This window comes from Ips typographus, linkage group LG2, assembly GCF_016097725.1.
Source record: "Ips typographus isolate SLU linkage group LG2, UJ_Ityp_2.0, whole genome shotgun sequence".
Classification (NCBI taxonomy): Eukaryota; Metazoa; Arthropoda; class Insecta; order Coleoptera; family Curculionidae; genus Ips; species Ips typographus.
In genome coordinates this window covers 24,044,351-24,063,232 of record NC_138423.1, presented here as the reverse complement: position 1 = coordinate 24,063,232, position 18,882 = coordinate 24,044,351, and the positions used below count along the sequence as shown (strand labels likewise).

At 31.6% G+C, this 18,882-nt stretch overlaps 2 protein-coding genes across 2 annotated transcripts in view; one reads left to right on the top strand and one right to left on the bottom strand.

Moving 5' to 3' along the window:
- Positions 1-18,882, bottom strand: part of LOC145724146 (thrombospondin type-1 domain-containing protein 4-like) — an 84,389-nt gene that overhangs the window by 6,205 nt on the left and 59,302 nt on the right. The window lies entirely within an intron of this gene.
- Positions 10,794-13,298, top strand: LOC145724153 (E3 SUMO-protein ligase ZBED1-like). The gene is made up of 2 exons (XM_081972276.1): positions 10,794-11,067; positions 11,132-13,298. The coding sequence occupies exons 1-2, from the start codon at positions 10,895-10,897 to the stop codon at positions 12,921-12,923; spliced, it is 1,965 nt and encodes a 654-aa protein (XP_081828402.1). The 5' UTR covers positions 10,794-10,894; the 3' UTR covers positions 12,924-13,298.

Genomic DNA, 18,882 nt, shown 5'->3' with positions numbered 1-18,882 from the left:
GCACGCAATCCTTTGCGTGTGTTTTTGTCAGTGAATTTTATGTAACCAAACCAGTGAGAAAAAGTTTGTTTTTAGTCATGCTGCAAAATAAATGAGTTGCAATAAAATAGTAATTACCGAATATTTATCTAAATAATTCATAGTGTAAAGATTTTTAAATTTGCACTGTAACCTTTTTCAAAGAATTTAAAATTTCATTCTTCATTGTTGACACTTGGAAGACAAAAGAAACCCTCTGACAATGAAAGGAAAGACACTATGACGGTATAGATTCTTCGATCTTGAAAGTTGTTGGCATCTATTGGAGAAAATCACAAAAAAGAGATCTTCTAGATATTCACTTTCAATGACGTTGGGGGAAGTAAAGACTGTACAGGTTGTCTCAAATTCGATGGTTTTAAAAATGCGCTTTTTACAATCCTATGCTCGATTTTTGTAAACTTGGAAGATCCTGCAGAAACCTACACTATGTCAAAAATTATATTTCTGCCTTTGCAAGCTATTTTGTGACAACTGACGATAAAATAATCCATGAAGAAGGTGTCCTAATGATCAGGAAACGAAAGAAGAACCTGATCTGACAAGAGAAGATCCTGTGAATTGGAGTCCTTTAGTGGAACGAGAAGAAATGTTTTGACCACCAAAATGCCTTTTTGCATACAAAATACCTTGAAATGCCTTTATAATACCTCACAATGCTTCATTATTGCCCAAAATGCCTTAAAACTGCCTAAAATGCCTCATATTACCTTGAAATACCTCGAATTTTTTTTTTTGGTCACGTGGCAGTTTTTAGGTCAGATTAATTAAGTAGCATGTCTGCTTTTACACTTTGTATATTTGTATGATTCAAAAAAATTACTTCCTTACGTTACCTGATTGCTTTTCCAAATTTTGAAGACCCAAAAGCTTAAAAATTAATATTTTTAAAAGTCACGTGACAGTTTTTAGGTTAGGTTAGGTTAGGACAACGTAAAGGTTTTTCCAAATTTTTGACTCTTGATTTGACCGTGTTCCGAAAGCTTAAAATTGATTTTCTAAGATCAGGTGACTGTTTTTTCAAATTCTAACAAACAAAAATATTTTTTGTACGGTTGTCTGGAATTACAGATTATATTTTGACGTTTAAACGAATCTTGTAACTGTCATAGTAAACAAATTAGCACGTGCCAAATAAAGATGCCTATCATTTAAGAGAAACAGTTGAAAAATTAAATATATAGGAAGTAAAGATAGTTGACATTGTCAAAAACAGTCACGTGACCTTCAAAACGCAATTTAAACTTTGGAAAATTGATAAATAAAATTTAGACAGTTGTAAAAGCTGAAATTGTAAAAGACACATCACGTGATTTTGATTATGCAATTTTAGAGCTTGCAACACTGTAGAGTCCAGTTGACACCTGACAAAAATAGTCACGTGACCTTAAACATGTAGTTTAAATGTAGAAAAATTGTTAATTCTTATAATAATTTGTAATGAATATTGTTTCAACTTAATATCATGTAACAAATGTTTTACCATAATAATTACATGTGCGGTTCAATTTTCAAAGTATACTTTTTTTTAATGATTTTTAGTGTAAAAAGGTTTATCTTTTTTGCACTGTGATATTTTTGCTGTGCTTTTATCATCAAACAAGTTGATTTTATAAAGAAATGTTGGATGAAACTCATGCAAAAAGTCCGTTTGTGCACTTACGTGTTGTTAAACTAAACAACTTTAACTTGCGTGCAAAAAATATGTACTTTTTGCATTGTTGCATAAATAACAATTTTTTTGACTTGACGCTAATAAAGTAGCTTTTGTTCTGCAAAAAAATCTCATTGTATTTCAAAGTTTACTTTTTGGATAAATTAACTATTTTGATTGTTGCTTAATTGACTGATCCATAAACATTTTTTTCCAAATAAGCATTTTGCTATAACAATTTTAATTTCCAGGTCAATTGTGTCAACATTTGAAATTCTTAAATATTACACCTTACTTGGTGTAAATTGCTTTAGGATAAACACTAAAAGAATTCTTGATGTTGAGACAGTATGTTCGAAAGTGACGAGAGAGACGAGCCATCATACTTTATTTGTTTACACTTTTTTCTTATTTGATATTAACTCACCTGTTATTCTTTTCTTATATTTAAATTATAGGTGTACCATTTGCCCTAAATACCGGACGCGGTAATTATTATTTTTTCACATTTTGTCAAAAGAAACCGAAACCGTGGAAGATGAAAATGTTATTGTTTTTTTGAAGATCGTTTCATTTGTTTATTTTTAAATAAAAATGTAGTAAAAAAAATGTCAAAAAATTGAATGATTACATACAATACTAGCACATACTTTGGGATTGGATTTTTAGAAAACAATTTTTTCCTACGCTACTGTCCATTAAGTAAATTTGCTTCCTACCAAGTAAATTAACGGACGATTTTGTAAATTTAAAACATTTTGACCTTCGCTGTTAACACTGGTTCTCAAGCCAGTTAAATTGAAAAACAAATATATTCACGGATTACCATCAGCCCACCCCATATTCATGACATTGGAAGAAACCCTATAAAACCAAACGGCTTATCGATTAAGCAGCTCATTTACTACTGATTCCCTGATCTGTATCGATAATAAAATTTCGAGCGTGGGACTAGATGGGCAACAGAAAAAAAAACTAATTGGCTCGTTAAATCTTCTGAAGACTGAAGAGGTCAAGACGGAAAGTGAAGACACGCACGCGAGGTCGAAGTATGAAAAAAGTAAATTACAACGTAATTTCCGCCGTTAAAAATGTAATATGAAATACGATAATTTGAGGGCGGCCGTTTGTACGGATCGATTTGGGCGAGATTAAGATCGGGGGGGTAATTCAATCGAAGCCGACACGATATTAATGTTTTTATCGGGAAATAATGAAAGGACCGATTTACCAAAAGTAATTGCAACTCGAGAGACCAGCATTAAAAGAACAAAAGAGCGTCAGTCATGCTATGGAAATTGTAATTGATTTTAAAAAGTTTTACTCTGCTTAAGGCCAGAATTTTTTAGCTCAAAAATTACGTTATTTTAAGTGGAACATCTTGTATGTTATTTTGTTAGTAGGTCTGTTCGCACAGGCAATCCCAAACTGGTTTCAAACTGAAAATCGGAAAATGTTGGCTTTTATTGGTTGAATAAACAGGTGACATTGACATTTTCTGATTAATGACCAATGGCTGTACATATTTCTCTGATTATTAGTTGTGGATTCTTTGCGCGAACAGACCTAGTAAATTCTGCTTGTGAAGGCGTACTATGTGATTTTCGAAAAATGTCAAGGTGTCTCAAATTCGATTTTTACGGGGTATCTCCAAAAGTAACAAAGGTGCAGTCGTACCTTCGTCCTGTCGTACGTACACTGTACCTTCGTGATTTTGAAAATATGACAATTTTGAACTCCCCTCGTTTATTTCTTTATTATTAGCGACGCAGAAAAGTTACAAATGGCTTCTCATTTTTTCTGGAACACATCGTTTTAAAGATTTAAACCATCACATACTTTCATTTAAATGGGACGTCCTTTATACTTTTGCAGATTTCGAATAAGCAAAAAATTAGCTTTTCAAAAATATATATCACTATGGGGTTAAATTGAAAAACAACGTAAAAATTTCCCTTTTACATTTTTTTGATATTTTTCCAAATAACCGATGAGTTCAGCTTGGTTGAACTTGTTTAGGGTCTTTTACAGCACTTTTTAGTGCTTTGACACAGTTTTTAGGAAACTCTTCATTGTCAATTCTGCATGTTCTTGCAACACTGTAAAGGCCAGTTGACACAGTTGTCAATATTAGTCACGTGACCTTTAAAATGTGGTTGAAAATTTAAAAATTTGGTAAATTAAATTTAGACATTTGTAAAAGCTGAAATTGCAAGAGACACATCACGTGACTTTGATTATGTAATTTTAGAGCTTGCAAAACTGTAAAAGCCAGTTGACACCTGTCAAAAACAGTCACGTTACTTTAAAATATAATTTAAACGTTGATCATTTGGTAAATTAAATTTAGACAGTTGTAAAAGCTTAAATAATTGTAAAATACACGTTACGTGACGTTAATAATACAATTTTCAGCTTGCAACACTGTAAAAGCCAGTTGACACCTGTCAAAAACCGTCAGTGACATTAAAAATGTAGTATAAACGTTGAAAAATTGGTAAATTATTATAATAATTTGTAATGAATATTGTTTCAACTCAATATCATGTAACAAAGATATCATAATAATTACATGTGCCTAGACTGTTCTGTTCAATTTTCAGTCAATTTTGGTATATTGATACACTGTATTGTCCACTGCAATGTATTCCTTAAAATATCACAAAATTTCCTAAAAAGAGGCTTTATTTTGCTCAAAATTTCAATGAAAATACCACAAACCATTTTGAAATATACAGACAATGCCCTTAAAATACTCTCAAATGCCTTAAAAATTCCTCGAATTACGTACAGTGTGTACACCAAAATACCTGGGCGATTTGCCCCTCGCATGGCTGTCATTAATTTCGTTAAAGTAATCTTTGGTCAATATTTGTCAAAATAAAATACTGAATAAATGATTATGAATGATTTTTGTACCAAATAAGTAACAATCTTATAGCTTTCTTATGAAAAAGTAGCCTTTTCTACTTTAAAATCTCTTTACGGGGGAAAAGTGTCCTAATGCAATTTTGTGGAGGATTATTGAATTTCCTACAACTTTCTAGTCGTACACTTTTTCGATATTTTTTCAAATAACCGTAAACGTTAGAGTTGAATTTGGTTAGTCTTCCTGAGAAGGCCTTTGAGGGCAAAAGTATTGCAATCTAATGAAGGGTTAGTCCCTATAATTTTCCCCTTTTTCTCATATTTATTAGGAATCATCAAAAAAAAAGATTTAATGTTCAACTCGTTTTTTGCAATGGTTATGACTTGATATGTTTTAATCGTTTTATTGCAACCAGGTTTTCCAAAATCACGTGATGATTTTTTCGGTTGATAAGCGTTTTACTCTTTTTTTTACCCACGTACACACATCCGTCATTTTGACCGTTTTTTGGTTAAATGTCACGTGACTTTTGGCAGCTGTTTTTAACGTTTTTTGTTCGTTTAAAATGAGAAAAAACTACTTCACTTTTTTCACGATTACCCCACCAATTTTTTTACGTGTTTTCTAGATTTTGATTTAGATTTTCACACTCTGTGTAGACTTTTATACATCAATGGAAAGCTAAAGAAATGGCTTTCCCAATGGATATGGCAACACTGAGCCATTAAAATGCAATTTCTAAAGATATGACAAGACTTGTTGGTAGGTTAAACCACTAAAAGGTATCAAACAATTGATTTTCTCTCAACCTTAAGAATCTAAACAACTGTTTTCAAATTTCTGGTGACATTTTAAAGGATCAGAATCCAAATTGGGACACTTTGTATGTTTTAGTTTGTTACTAAATTGTGTTTGTCAAGACTATTTACGGTCAAATTTGTTTATTATTGTCAACAGAGAATTGTATTAAACTTGTTTTTGGTTTCAAAGGCTAAAAAGTGCACTATTTCAAATGGGACATCCTGTATATTTTACGTTACTTGATGCTGCTTGTCAATGCTCACTATGTGATTTTTAAAAAGTGTACAGTTTTTGAGATATGCAGAGTCAAAGATACTCTAGACTCTCTAATAGATTGCACAAAATCTGTTATCATCATATTCAAAGGCCTGATACTGCACTTTTTAAACATGGGACGCCCTGTATGTTATTACGTCATTTAATCCAGCTTGTCAAGATTTACATAATGTACGTACAGGGTAAAATATGAATTATTTAAATATTCGTAATAAAATGTATTAAAATAATAATTTTTTTAAATTACACTCAAAGAACCAAATTTTTTTTTCAGTAACATGCTTGGCAATTGGATAATAATTTGGCCAATTATGATAATCCAACTATCCAACTAATAACAACAACCATCCTACACATTTTTCAATAAAATTTTAGTTTTTTAAATTATCGTAATTAAGTAAATGCACGTACATGAATTTTTAGGCTAAAAACCTAAGTGTGACCCCCTTTTTCCCACGACAAAATTATTACAAAGATAAGCGCCACCTATAAACAAAAAGAAAAAGATTGCAAACATGCTCCTCACATGCAGGTTAATAAATTTGAATTGTTTGACTGTAAATAGGCTTAGATAATTCGATTACGCCATCTTATTTACACCAATCTATTTCTTTCCGTCTCCCGGCCTAGACTATTTTATTCATTAAGCCTGGTTTATAATCTGAAAACCGTTTGCGAGTTGTGCTTCTCAGGAATTAACCACCTGGGTTACTCAACTAGAGTCGGTCTAAAGTCGGTTAGGCCTAATCCTCTTTTGGGTTGCTTAATAACACCAAAAACTAGCATCCCCATTCTAATAATGGCCGCCACTGGATTTCAATAGGTCCGATTGTTTGAAGATGAACAAAAGCGTTTTTGAAAAATTATTTTTTACAGACATCGTAATTTTCCACATCAATCACGAAGGCGTTAATTGCAAGGAGGAACACACCTTCGTTGTCTTTGACTGATTCGATTTGCGCTTAATGTAAAAACCCAGGGGCGTAACAAAATCGAAACGAGAACGGCGCCACTGGCTCATGGAACCAATTAAATAATTGCAATATTCCAGATATGTTATTATCGTCATTATCTGTCGCTTAATTAGGTTTGAAAGGCGAACAGTTACGACTGGTGGCGTTTCGGTTTTAAACGCCACTTTAGCTCTGGTAATTGCTCTATTTGTAATTGATTAAATAGAGAGAACGGTTAGAAGCGAAAGTTTTTGCTTAATAAATATTATTTTGTTAACTTACCAGAAATCCAGTCAATACTAAGTAAGTCACGTAGAACATTTTGGTGTTACGCACTGCAAAGGTCACGAAAACTCTCTCGATTGTTCTTACATGGTACTACACTGACTAAACGGTTAATTTGGTCTTTAAAAAAATATTAAGATGCTCAAACTAGTCACTGGCCTATTAAGACAACACAACATATGGTTTACTTAATAACAAAACCATTTTTACGATTTCCTTCTTTGGACTAATCTTTAAGACAATTAACACAAAAAAAAAACAGTAGACTATAGTTAAATGGGCAAATTAGACCTAAACCTGTTTTTTAAATATTGCGACAGAACGTTTTTGACAAAGTTATACTCATTTGTTAAGTCTAAATAACCTGTCAAATATACAGGATAAATACAGGCAATAAGCCTCTAATAATAGTTTTAGAAAAAAGTTTGAATTAAGAGTCCTCAGATTTGTATAATTAACTTAACATTCTTATTATGACAATACAAGTTAAACAAATTATAATTTTTTTATTAAGTTTAAAAAAAAAAAACCCAATATTTATCTGGCAACTCTGACCGAAAAAATGTATTTTAACTTTGAAACTGGGAAAACCAAAATTTTTGCAAAACACCTAACTTAAAAACTAAACATTCTTTGGAACATCCGGTTGTAAGCATTCTTAATGTAGAACTTGCAAGACATTACCAAAATTTACAGGGTGAGTTTTTAAAGTTTTCTCAAAAATGGTGTTTTCGTAAAACTACCAAATTGAAGCACACATAAATTGTACAAAGTTTCGTTTAAAAACGTCATTTTCAGCTAGGATTCCACGTAGTTATTGGAAACCACAGTGATTTGACAATATTTTGTTATTAAAAGTCAATAAATGAAAAAATTACGATTTTAAGTTTGAAATTTGGAATAATAATCAATAATTGCCAAATTCGAACAGTAAATCCATAGATTTTAGACTTTGATAGCCTGAAAATACTTTTTTAAAACAGTGCGACGTTGCCAAAATGCTACTAATGATGATGTAAGATAAAAATGCAAATTTTGACAAAATAGGTTTGAAGTGGCAAAGTCGAATTGAAAAGTTATGCGATGTTGCCATACTTTCGTTGTTTCAGGCAAGCAGTTACTGTTTTTGACAAAAGTAAGAAGGTTTAAACTAAGAAAGGTTAAAAATGTTAAAATAAGTATAGTAACAGTTTTTTGATAAAAAAATATACTTAAATAAAACAGTACTTAATAATTTAGTAATTTGACGGACTTGTCACAATTTAGAACAGCAATAGTGTATCCGTTTCTGAGATATTTACCATTTTATGTAAAACTTGACATTTGCAATACCAAAAACAGTTGTAATTTTCGCATACCAAAAAACGTTTTTTTTCTGGGTTTTTGTGTTTTTTCGTGTTTAAATGATACAAAGTGGTAGAAAATTGGATTCAAAAAATAAATTTTAGTGTAAGTGTGTGTAGTAAGTGTAAAATACTAGTTTTTTTAAACAATTTGTGATTTTGATGATTTTTTAATTTTGTTTTATTTAGCAGCTGAAAATATACCTTTTTATTTTTTTGTCATTATTTTTTAAATCGCTTTGTTTTTGCAGAAAAAAAACTGTGGCTAAGTAAACTTTTCTCGTTGATGCGGTTTTGTATTTATTTTTTATTCTTCATGGCAGTTTAATTTTACATTTAAATGTTTTAGTCGGAAAAATGCACTTACATACTTTTGTGGCAAATATTTATAGGAAATATCTGTCGAGAAACGACGATTATGCATATAAACTATACAAATAACCTTAATAAACTTGATGATTAACTCTAAAAAGTGAAAGTAGAAAACAAATTCCATTTAATCATCAGTTGTGGCAGACAGACAGTGGTTTTGGCAAAATTAGTATAAACGTTTATCTCTGAGCCTTCAAACAGCCCAAACCCGAACCTGTGTGTTTGGTACCAAACCAGGAAATTACAGAAATCTTTAATGCTGCAGTAAATGTAGAAATGTTGTTTAATTGTTCATCCTAGAAATTTTAACTAGGTCAGTAAAATGAAAATTGTTTGAAAACTAATATTTTTCCACACCTCTACAGTAAAGATTAACAGATATATTAGCCTGTGCTGTATTTTTTAGGTCAAGTGCACATTTAAACCACTTTTTTCAAGAAACCTTATAAAACTTTCTATTTTTCATACACTATGTGTGTATCAGTGAAAAGTGAGACTTTTACCTTAAAAACCACAATTATTACAATAGCAAATTTACAAAAATTGCATAATTAATTTAACTGTGATGGTAATCCTTTAGATTAGTTTTAAAACTTTTATCAGTTTTGAAATCTGCAGTAATGATGTTATGACAGGTCGAGGTTGATTAATCGACAATTGATGGGATTATCTAGAAAATGTGCAATGTCCTTGATGGAGGTGCCTAGCCCAGTTATATGATGTTTATCGTGGAAAATTAGGACAAATACAAAGTTGTAATTATAGATGTGTTATTTGTTCAGAAATAAAGCATTTAGCAAAGTTATTGTTTAGCAATATACAAGTTGGTACATTTAATTTTTATGTTTTTAATAGAAAATTTTAAATTCAGAATTTGTTTGTAAACTGTACCCACAGTGAAAAATCAAAGTTTCAAATTTACAGTTTCACCACTAACCCAAACATGTAAAACATCTAAAATTTGAGGTCATTATTGACGAATTTCATTGAGTTTATTTAATTTATGACAATGGCTATAATTAGACAATCCTATCGATAATTTAAAGAAAAAAAAATGGTGATAATTTAATTTTGGACACTCCTGTTTAACGACATGCTCCGGCATTACTATCAAGTGATTTACGGCTCGTTAAATCGTATTATTCAAATTAGTTAAATAAATATGTCGTTTGGTTGTTATTTTCAGCAATAAAGCCGATTTTATGGGTCATTATCGACCGCTTTGCCAATAGAAAATTAAGGCGTTAAAACCGCTGAAAAACTCTTCAATGTAATCAAGATTTTGTGTATATTTTAAATGGTTTTAATTTGGTTTAAAAGCGCCAAAAACAACAGTGATGTCAACAAACACAATTAATTACCTTTATGACGATAATTAATTTTCTTGTCCTGTAACAAAAACGTAAATAATGCAAAAACGTTTTCAACACGAACATACATTTTCATGAATATTTTTAAATGAGATTTCTTGCGGTATTTTTTTTTTCGTGTAGGGCTATAAATGGCAACGCCGCACTTGCAATGAAAAACAGAATTCAATTTAGTCCGATCTATAAAACGAGGTGATTTGCAATTTAATCCACAAAGGAGATTCTTTGGTCGTCCACATCCCGGTTAATACTCAACATACTGCCACAAAGAACGTTTAAAATTAGGTTGGAAAGCCACTGATACGAATCAGATTAATAACGTAAACATCACTTTGATTGATAGGTTTTCATCTAAGTTTTAAACGGTTAAAATCATAGTTTTTTTTACCACCATGTTGAAATTTACGCACATGCTGCTTCGGTAAGAGTTAAAACAGAATGGTAATTCCAATTAGTGATGGGCGATTCTGAATCGATTCAATACTATATCGATTAACTACATTCTATGTATCGAAAAAGATGTATCGATTAATTTATACGCGATTATTTTGAGAATCGATTAGTGCATTCCGATTATTTGAAGCGATTCCTATGAATGTATGTGTGTTAAATTTAAATAGAATATTATGATGATATGACATTATGACCGGCTGTAAACAGGTTTGAGGCAGAGCCCTGAAATGTGAATTCAATTGAAACATTTGCATTTAGTTAGTAAATGCAGAGAAGAAAAAGATGAACGAAAAAGAAGAATTAGGGTTAAGTTTGTTTCAGGAGTGACAGGTTTGACAGTATTGACATTCAATTTAACTTGTGGTTGGCAGGTTGACTTTGATTTGATTTTTGTTGACTTCTTAATATTTACTTTGTTTTCTAATTTTCTACACCACGTACACCTTTTTTGAATTAAGTTTTAATTCAAATAATGAATAATGTCTCCACCAAAAACGAGCACTGTATGGAAATTTTTCATTAAAGAAGAGAGAGACATAGTAAGGTGTAAAATTTGCCATTTGTCTCTAAAGTTTTCTGGTAACACCACCAACTTAAGGAATCATTTGAGCAGAAAACATAAAAACGCAGGCCACTCAGATGTGGAAACAATGTAAGTAGTGTAATTTATTTTTAGATATCATATGCTTTGATTTTCGAATTTTTGTTTATTGCAGTCCTATGGAAGCATCAAACTTTGACACTGCTGAGCAATCTCCAAACAGAAGTACCCCATGTTCTAGTATGAGTTTTATTAGTTCACTATCTGCTGAAGCCAGTACTAGCTCAGTATCTGAACCGACCACTGTAAAGAAACTGAAGATTTTACCCATAGATGATGCTTTCAATTCAGTTAGCTCATTCAGTAGGAAGGGCAGTAAATCTAAACAAATTACTGAATCACTTTTGTTTATGATCGCCAAAGATGCTCTACCTTATTCTCTAGTAGAAAATGAAGGATTTAAACATTTTATTAAATGTGCTGTACCACTTTATAAAGTGCCCAGTCGGCGTACTATCACCAAAATGATTGACAGCAAGTATGACCAGTTAAGGGAGATTGTGAAATCCAACTTTAAGTCCGCCACCAACTTAGTCCTTACTACAGACATTTGGACTGAAACTGGAAATACAGTGAGTTATTTAGGATTAACTGTACATTATTTGAAACCAAAAACAGAATTGAAAACAGTACTTGTAGGAGTTTTTCCATTAAGTAATAGCCATACAGCGTCTTATATAAAAGATAATATGATAAGTGTATGTGACCAGTGGGCGATTGATTTAGAGAAGGTTGTTTGTGTTGTAACGGACAATGGTGCCAATATGGTAAGAGCTGTAAATGACACATTTGGACCTAACAAGCACATTCCTTGTTTTGCTCATACATTAAATCTAGTTGCAATCAAATCCATCGAGTTATCAGATGTGGCCATAAAAAATTTAATATTAAAAGTTAAAAGTATTGTTACTTTTACAAAGCAGACTGTGAGTGCATCTGATGAGATTAGGCGTCTCCAACTGAATGAAGGCAAAACAGAAGGCAGCATTTTGAAGTTAATTCAAGAAGTTCCTACGCGGTGGAACTCCACATATCATATGTTGGAGCGTTTTATTTTATTATCCGATGTTGTTAGTGTAATGCTGTTGAAGTTTCCAAAATCACCTCCTATGTTAACTGCAACTGAACTAGAAATGGCAAAAGAAATTAAAAAAATTTTGCAACCCATTGAATTTATTACAGTTGAGCTTTGTGGAAGTGATTATGTTACATGCAGTAGTGTAATACCATTAGAAAAATGCATGTCACATGCTATTGAAAGCTGTACTACTTTAAATTCCGATGCAGTATTAGACTTGAAGTCAAACATTTTGAAACAAATTGACAAAAGGTTTAAAAGTGTGGAATTGGTGAATATTCTGGCTGTGTCTACACTATTAGATCCACGTTACAAAAAACTTCACTTCAAAAACCCTCTTGCTCTTAGTTCAGCAATTCAGTTTATCTCTAATATTCTTAAAAAAAGCTGCATAATGACTGATTCTGAAAAGCAACAATCAGTGTCAGAGCCAGTTGAGCAAACACATAATGATGATGACTTGTGGTCTTACCACGAATTTTTAATGACCAAAGAGTCAACCAAGACTCAGATGGATACGTCATCAAATGAGTTGCATGTTGAATTAAGGCACTACCTTCAACAACCTCTGATTAACAGAAAAGATGATCCCATTAAATATTGGGTTGAGATGGAAAATATTTTTCCTATGTTGTCAAAATTAGCTCTGAAATATTTGATTGTTACTGCAACATCCGTTCCTTCCGAAAGATTATTTTCAAAGGCGGGGAATATAATGACGGAAAAAAGAAATCGACTATCCTCTAAAAGACTTGCTGCCTTACTTTTTCTGGGGTCTTTGAATAAGGATGATTGGCCAGAAACAATAACAATAAGTGATTTTGAATAGGCGTTTTAGTTACTTTTTTTATTACTTGACTGTTCTATGTGATATTTTATGATGTTGTACCTGACAAAACTCTAGTGTAGGTTAAGTTTTTGATGTAACTTAAGTTATGTTGATGATAAGAAACAAACCAGTTCCTTTAGTTCCTATTACTAACATATAAAATGCACTGTTTGAACATGTTTTTATGTTTTAAATAATTGCTGAATTACACTTGCACCACAGGCGTTAGGGAGAGTATAATGACCATTGGCCCGAACTTCAGGTCATTATGTTCTCTCTAATGTCCTTGGTACATAAAAAGCTACCAGCACATAGCACGTAAGTAGAATTAAAATGCAACTTTTGGAAACAATGCAAACTTATTTTTGTTGAATACGTAGGTATGTAGTATTTTTTGTAATATTGTTTAAATAAAATTTATTTTTGTATGAAGTAATAATTGATTTATTGGCTTTCGTTGAACATACAGTGCAGTGTGTAGTGCACTAATTTGTTTGGTCCTACCTCCCACATTAATGATAACTGAATTGAATTCGATTCGATGCATCAAAAAAAAAGTGCGTGATAAGTAATCGAATCAAATTATCACCATTAGATCTGAATCGATTCAGCTAAATCGAATTCTTCATACAACTTGCCCATCACTAATTCCAATTGTGCGTAAATTACAGCACTATTCGTAGTTTGTGATTGGTCAAGAAGTCACGTGACTCTCTATCTAAATTATCTTCAAAAACCACATGATACCTGTTATGAATGTTAAAATTTTTTAAATATGATTTATGTATATAACAAATTGGCATTTGTTGATGTAGAATCAATTATTAGAATTTTTTGCAATTATTTAAAAAAAACATTCTGTATAATAATTGTTTATTTTTTTAAATAGCGTTTTTTGGCCGATTTATTCCATCGCCATTAAATATTTTGACTTGGCAACACTGTCTCTGCTTATTGTCTTATATCTTCAAAAACAGACATTGGAACTACTATACTCATTTAAAAGCCGCCATTAACAGTTAAATGGAAATTTTAACAAAATTGAACAAACTAAAAGCTTCGCAAAAATGCCATTCAAATGTTTTAGATTGTACTTGAATTGAAAATGACGATTTAGTAGCCTCATAGTAGAAACAGGCGCCTAATAAAACGAGTTTTATCGTCTTTTTATTGCCCGCTCGCTAAAATTTATGCAATATCAATAAAATGTTTATTTTTAATTCTAATAAGCCATTTCGCTATGGCCTCTGAGAGTTTACATGCGGTTTTTCAAAGTCATTCAAACTGTGTATTTTTAAGTTAATAACTTAGTTATGAAATAATTATTTAGACAGTGGGAGAATGAAAACACGATGGCCAGCGTAAACATTCAAAAGAATATTAGATTTAGACAAGTAATAAATTTTCTAGTACAATTTAAATTTGTAAACAAGTTCATTAAAAGATCCTGAATTATTACGTGTCTGATTTGAAACGAAGATAAATTAATGTAATTCGTTCTGGTTGAATCTGCAAAATGGACTAGGATTTGTCGAATGAATTATGTTTTCATTATTTAACTCTCACTCAAAACTTTTAAAACATCTTTTAGAATTTTCTGAGGGCCACTAAGAATTTTTCTTTAAATTGTCAGACTAAAATCATTTTGGGAATGCTAGAGGCCTCTAAATACTACTGAAAATCACTATAAATACAGGGTGTTTCACTATAAACAAACATAAGCTACATATTTTGAAGAAAAACTAATAGCTATAACTACTGTGATGCCTTAATTGCCACACCCTGTAAAATGTCACTGGCATACGTGACTGACTGCTTTGATTAAAGAAATTAAAACTACTTATTAAGAGCCCTATTGCTAGTGATCTAGTTTTAATTAATAGTTAATAATATGCAAATTACTAAATAAATCAATAGGAAGCCCCTATTTCTTCAAATTTAAATTAGCTTTAACTGTATGCAAATGCAGAGCGACACAAGGCAAAATAAACCCATTTTTGGGTTTTGTCTAAGTGCAGAAATCATAAAATAGTAATTAAAAAAAAAAATGAAATTAATAATACGTAAAACGTGACAATGATAAAATTACTTAATTTTATATTATTTAAAATGTGAACACGTGATTTCAATAATTACACAATACTCCACTAAACTGAGTTTTCACTAAAAAAACTTGATAAATCTTCGAAATTTGTTTGGTACAAAACTAATATGGTGGCGTTAAACCTGTCATAAAAAAAACTTGAACTTTAAACAAGACACCCTGTATAATATGGTATTGAATTGACTTAAATCGTTTGAGTTAGCTGTGATTTGGCATTTTCGGTGAAACTATTTTCCAGACATACTTATTCCCTACTCCCCTACGGTAAAGTGCACTTTCCGCACTTAAGTGTACTAGAGAGTACTTCTACCACTCAAACCTGTTGATCAAAAACAATAATAACTAAAATTTTGTTCAATATTCAGATGATGTTTAAAATGTCGATGAATTTAATCGACTTAAAGGTTTAATCACATATTTTGGCTTACATAAGTAAATGTTTCCTGCAATAGATTTTTCAGGAAGAAAAATTTCAGTTTCCAGACGCACCAAACAACTTTTAAGGTTACTGAGTGAGAATTTAAAAAAAAAAGACCAAATTAACCGAAATAAAAAGGAAAACACAACTCACAAAAATGGCACCGATTTTTCAACTATTTGAGCGTTTTGGTACGACCGAAATTACCGAGAAGTGCTACGGTACTATACTCGGAGCGCGTGCCGTACCACCCGTGTTATAGTTCGAGAAACACAACTTTTATTTGATGTGCGCGTCCGCAATAATGCCGATGCTGGGTGTATTCCCTCTAATTCACGACTAACATTTCGATAGCGGATAGATTTTTGAATTCAGATTCCGCGGTACCACCGATGACGATGCACCAGGTACCCGTCACCGTTTCGCTACGAGAAAAGAGAGTAATCGAGGCGCCTGATCACTAGAGACCACCCTAGTTTACGGCGAATTGATACCACTAATAGAGACACTAAATGACAAGCTTGAATATGGTTAATCTGAAATTGATGATTCTGTTTATCTCACTCCGTTGATACGATACAGCTTTCTTATTTTAAAACTCAGGAAAAAAAGTGTTTTTACTTTTCAATAATTTCAAAGTTTGTGATTAACACATTGTGTCTGCACAAAACTATCACATCCCTGATAATCAAAACATAATGATCAGTTTATTTTGATTCTGTGGTACTACCTCGGACTTAAAATTTTGTGGGACCACGCCCACTTAACCTAACCTAAAAAATTTTCATGAGAAGGGTCAAAGAATTTGTTAAAATGATTGAGCAGGCTAGAGCCTAAAATTTTCAAAAAAAGAGCTAAAGAATGTGTTAAAAAGATTGAGCTGGCTAATTGCACAACATTTTTACGAGAAGAGTAGAAGAATGCGTAGAAATATTGTGTTAGCTAATTGCCTATAATTTTGTGTTGAAATGATTAACTCACTCATTGCCAACAAATAAAAAAAACTTATAAAAGAAGAGAGGAAGAATGTGTTGAAATGATTGAGCTTGCTTTAACACAACAAAGGCATACATTTTTTAAGAGAAGAGAAGAGATCAAGGCTATACTACAGAAAACCGGACACTCTGTATAATTTAAATTCATTTTAACGCTACTTCATATCTAGCATCCTAGTATGGCAGCTACAAAAACTTAAAGCTTAGTGTAGTATTTTAGAGACTAATTATTATAGAAGAAACAACTATTTTAAAAGATGGTAATTTCACATATTTTTTAAGAACAGTTTTTGAGATTATTTTAAAAATCAAAAGAACATAGGTCTTATGTTCCCGAAATTGGTCTTTATGCAACTAATTAATTTAAAATAGTTTTATTGTTTGTTTAGGAATTAAATCGGCAATTTGCATTTTGCGAATGTCACACTTTTATGGTCGACCATAAGAGCTATACCGTGTGTCTTTTTTTTCTGCGGTAGGAGATGAATAAGTTTCTTCGCAATGTGGCGATATTTCTCAACCGCAATAATGGGTGACATTTCGATTTCGCGTTATTTATAAACATTACCGCTTTGTGCTAATGCAAATAGACGTTTGCATATTGAAGCGATTTAAGTTTAAATTAACCACAATATACAGGGTGATTCCAAAGTTGGGGCTTTCCTTTCACCTGCGAATAGGGCTTCAAAAAATAGGGTTTTTTTTCGTTTGACGCTTTTTTGAAATATGAACAATAACGAAGATACAAGGTGTATACTATCGACATTTTATAGCATTTTTTATCATCTTTTCAACAATATATAGAAAATCTAGATTGGAGAACAAATTACAGCGTCACAAGGCTTCAAACCTGGCAACAACGCTGCAAACTCACAAAAAGTGACACAATTTTCGAATTAAAATTTCTCAAAAACTGAAAAAGTTAGAAAATTCGCTCAACCGACATTTTTTAACATTTTTCATCCTTTTTCTAATGATATATAAAAAATCTAGATTGGAGTGCAAATTACAGCTTTACAAGGCTTCAAACTTAGCAACAACGCTGCAAACTCACAGAAAGTGACACAATTTTCGAATTGAAATTTCTCAAAAACTGAAAAAGTTAGAAAATTTGCTCAACCGACATTTTTTAACATTTTTCATCCTCTTTCCAATGATATATAAAAAATCTAGATTGGAGTGCAAATTACAGCTTCACAAGGCTTCAAACTTAGCAACAACGCTGCAAACTCACAAAAAGTGACACAATTTTCGAATTAAAATTTATCAAAAACTGAAAAAGTTAGAAAATTTGCTCAACCGACATTTTTTAACATTTTTCATCCTCTTTCCAATGATATATAAAAAATCTAGATTGGAGTGCAAATTACAGCTTCACAAGGCTTCAAACTTAGCAACAACGCTGCAAACTCACAAAAAGTTACACAATTTTCGAATTAAAATTTCTCAAAAACTGAAAAAGTTAGAAAATTCGCTCAACCGACATTTTTTAACATTTTTCATCCTCTTTCCAATGATATATAAAAAATCTAGATTGGAGTGCAAATTACAGCTTCACAACGCTTCAAACTTAGCAACAACGCTGCAAACTCACAAAAAGTGACACAATTTTCGAATTAAAATTTCTCAAAAACTGAAAAAGTTAGAAAATTCGCTCAACCGACATTTTTCAACATTTTTCATCCTCTTTCTAATGATATATAAAAAATCTAGATTGGAGTGCAAATTACAGCTTCACAAGGCTTCAAACTTAGCAACAAAGCTGCAAACTCACAAAAAGTGACACAATTTTCGAATTGAAATTTCTCAAAAACTGAAAAAGTTAGAAAATTCGCTCAACCGACATTTTGTACCATTTTTCATCCTTTTTCTAATGATATATAAAAAATCTAGATTGGAGTGCAAATTACAGCTTCACAAGGCTTCAAACTTAGCAACAACGCTGCAAACTCACAAAAAGTGACACAATTTTCGAATTGAAATTTCTCAAAAACTGAAAAAGTTAGAAAATTCGCTCAACCGACATTTTTTAACATTTTTCATCCTCTTTCTAATGATATATAAAAAATCTAGATTGGAGTGCAAATTACAGCTTCACAAGGCTTCAAACTTAGCAACAACGCTGCAAACTCATAAAAAGCTCACAAAAAGTGACACAATTTTTGAAATGAAATTTCTCAAAAACTAAAAAAGTTAGAAAAAAAAAATGTTGATAAGAAATAACCTTGCCAGTTAGTTAAAATTAAGTCAAAGTTATTTTTTATTTTCGTTTTTTCAGTAAAACTTTGACACCCTGTATCTTCGTTATTGTTCACATTTCGAAAAAATTTTATTTAACCTTGAACCTCATTTTTTGAAGCCCTATTCGCAGGTGAAAGGAAAGCCCCAACTTTGGAATCACCCTGTATAATAATATTAAGCCGGTTCAAGGTTTTCTATATG

Bases quoted from the DNA above. Each gene is read 5' to 3' on its own strand.
- LOC145724153 (XM_081972276.1), top strand. From the start codon at position 10,895: ATGTCTCCACCAAAAACGAGCACTGTATGGAAATTTTTCATTAAAGAA. The intron at 11,068-11,131 runs GTAAGTAGTGTA...TGTTTATTGCAG, and splicing joins CACTCAGATGTGGAAACAAT to TCCTATGGAAGCATCAAACT.